Consider the following 3281-nt stretch of genomic DNA (forward strand, 5'->3'; position numbering starts at 1 on the left):
CCAGTGATCCCTGTGGGGCTCCAGTTTAACCATTGGCCTGTGTGCTGCTGTCAAGCCCTTGCAGGCTAATCAATGCCTAATCACAGCCCCCTTCTTCCTTCTTAATAGTCCCAGCTTCCCCGGGTTGACCTGCAGTGTTCTGGGACAGTGATTATGTGAGGGCAAAGTGAGTATGTCTCTACACATTAAACCGTCCAGTTCCCCATGATGCTAATGTTGCTGGAGAATTCCATTGAACTGTTCTGTTACAGATTGTCAGAGACAACCGGTACAAACCACTTTGGCCTGGTTGTAAGAGACTTGTATCAGCAGCAGCATTACATGACTGTATGAACCTGTGGTGGTGCTCCGAGGGTTGTGTGTGTGTGTGTGTGTGTGTGTGTGTGTGTGTGTGTGTGTGTGTGTGTGTGTGTGTGTGTGTGTGTGTATGCTTACACATATGTATGCATGTGTGTGTGTGTGATACTCCCGCCTCTCGAGGGGCAACAGAGTGGAGAGCTGGTATTCCCAGCCTCTCCAGCATATAAATGCAGCAGCAGCCCTCCAGGGTGAAGCTACCAGCTCTGTGGAGCTCCACTACATCTGACGATCCGGCACTCCACAAGGTCACAACCGTTCTCCTCAGCTCTGACCCGAGGCCCAGGCACAGCCCCTCTTACCTGCCAACTACCATCTGTTCAAGATGGCGACCCGATGGGGACTCTGCGGTGCGGGGAAGATCAGCCACGACTTTAGTGTGGCCATGAAAACCCTCCCTCCTGGAGACCACCAGGTACCCCAATCCACCCACCCACCCACCCACCCACCCACCCACCCACCCACCCAAACAAACACATTCTATTGTGATTCACATGCTGGATGTCTCTCTTCCTCCTGCCTCTCTCTCTCTCTCTCTCTCTCTCTCCGTCGGCACTGACAGCTTGCCTCGAAGTGATGAATGTCTGTGTGTTTTCCCCTCTCGTTCCAGATAGTGGCGGTGGCTGCGAGGAGTCTGGAGCGTGCCCGGGAGTTTGCCAAGAAGCACAGCATCCCCAAGGCCTATGGGAGCTATGAAGAGCTGGCCAGTGACCCAGAGATTGGTGGGTTAACAGCCTCGGAGGGCCTGTCTGTGCAGCCACAGATAATGGCTTAATGACGTAACTGTTTGAAAATCAGCCTCCAGTCTGTGTACTGTGTGACTGTCCCTGCAGACATGGTGTACCTGGGCGTGCTGCACACGGAGCACTGGCGCCTGGGCCTGCTGGTACTCCAGGCAGGGAAGAACATGCTGTGTGAGAAGCCCTTCGCCATGAACTCCAGGGAGGTGGGGGACCTCATTGCTGCCTCCAAGAAGTCCAACGTCTTTCTCATGGAGGTGTGGGAAAGGCTCAATGAGAGTTGGGGGTTCCATCAACGTGTCTCAGTCTGTTAACATGATTTATTGCTTGATTCTCACCATTTGTACTGTTGTCACATTGTTGTAGCAAATATCAGACTTGGGCTGAAATACTATTTAAAATATCTAAATTACTTTCACATGCTGTACATGCAAAGTAAGTATTCAGATATCTTTTATTTGAAAAGACAAGTAGCTAAGTATTTGGAAATACACTTGCAAAGTATTTGAAAATACTCAAATACACTCCCATACGTTTAACCCAGGTATTTGAATATATTATTTGAAAAGGTATTTGAAAATACTATCAAATACAATTTGGTAGACTATTTGGTGTTTACAAATAACCACTGAAATATTCAAATAAAAGTACTTGTTTTGGGCTGTGTATTTGAAAATACTCAAATACAGAAAAAAAGTATTTTAAATACCAGATCCTCAAATACACATATATTTGAACAAAGGTCTGGCAAATATATGGCCGGATTTTGTTGATCATATGAGGGCTGTTGAGGTATAGAAAGGAACTGTCTGTCCACTCTGTGAGGTGATGGTCTCTGTCTGTCCTCTCCCAGGCCATCTGGTCCCGTTGTTTCCCACTGCACAGGGAGGTTCGCAGGCTGCTGGCTGAGGACGCCATTGGCGACGTAAAGCTGGTGAAGGCCTATTTTGGCTCCCCTCAGCTTCACATCCCCCGCTCGGTGGAGAAGGAGCTCGGAGGAGGCGCTCTGCTGGACATTGGGGTCTACACCTTGCAGTTTGTGTTAATGGTGTTCAACGGGGAGAGGCCAGAGTCCATCCATGCCACTGGAGTTCTTCTCAACTCAGGTATTAATCTTGGCACCTACATGTAGTACCAAATATCCTGTGCGTGTTGGCCAGCTAACAATCTATCACAAGATACTACTCACTGGTCATGTAAGCCAACTACCGATCAAGTAAAGTAAAGATTAACATTGGGGTCAGTATTAACTAGGCCAACGACAATAATTCCTTACTTATTGAAGTGTAAAGGGCAAACTTTCTGTTTGACCTGTTGATGTTTGACAGGAGTGGATGAGTCCATGGTGGTGGTGATGAAGTTTCCCAGGAACAGGCTGGCTTGCTGTTTCTTCTCCATCGCTGTTTCACTGCCTAACGACGCCACCATCAGCGGAACAACGGGCACCATCAGGGTATGTTGCTACTGAATCAACCTTTAAACTGCCCACTCTGTTATATCTTCATTTAGGGGAAATGTAATATGCTGATGAAAGAGCCAACAAATGCTAGACAATGTCTTATCTACAGTATGTCCCTGATTGAGACTTCATTGAGATGTATTATTGATTAATGCATATACTGATAAGTATACACATAAAACATAATGGCTGTTTCATGTCCTCTCAGGTTCTAGGTCCCATGCATTGTCCCACCACACTGGAGGTGAATGGGAAGACGACACAGTACCCCCTGCCGGAGCCCTCCTTACCTCTGAACTTCACAAACAGCACTGGGCTGCGCTACGAGGCTGAGGAAGTCAGGCAGTGTCTGCTCAAAGGTATGCTGGCTCACAAGGTCTTATCGGAGAAAAACACCATTTCTCTGTTCTAAGATGAGTGTTTGTTTGAACAGATATACAACAACAATTCAATTGCAATGCTGTTGGTAGATCCTAGAAAATAAACCGTAAAAACAGTAAAATAAACAATAACATTGTTGTTATACATGCTGCTTCCAACCTGAACCTTTGCTTACAATACAGTTAGTCGATTTCTGCTTACAATAGTCAGTCAATTTCTCCTTCTCTTCCGCAGGACTGAAGGAGAGCCCCAGAATGCCCCTGTCTGAGTCGGCCCTGCTCACTGAGGTTATGGATGAGTGCAGGAAACAAGTGGGAGTGGTCTTCAACCAGGACCGCCAATAA

General features: G+C 47.2%; 1 protein-coding gene across 1 annotated transcript; it reads left to right on the plus strand.

Annotated features, from left to right (window-relative positions):
* Window positions 1-682: 682 nt before the first annotated feature.
* On the plus strand, window positions 683-3281 carry dhdh.1 (dihydrodiol dehydrogenase, tandem duplicate 1). Its single transcript, XM_064992480.1, has 7 exons — window positions 683-772; window positions 968-1079; window positions 1191-1354; window positions 1951-2203; window positions 2426-2550; window positions 2765-2915; window positions 3172-3281. The coding sequence occupies exons 1-7, from the start codon at window positions 683-685 to the stop codon at window positions 3279-3281; spliced, it is 1005 nt and encodes a 334-aa protein (XP_064848552.1).

This window comes from Oncorhynchus masou, chromosome 1, assembly GCF_036934945.1.
Source record: "Oncorhynchus masou masou isolate Uvic2021 chromosome 1, UVic_Omas_1.1, whole genome shotgun sequence".
Classification (NCBI taxonomy): domain Eukaryota; kingdom Metazoa; phylum Chordata; class Actinopteri; order Salmoniformes; family Salmonidae; genus Oncorhynchus; species Oncorhynchus masou.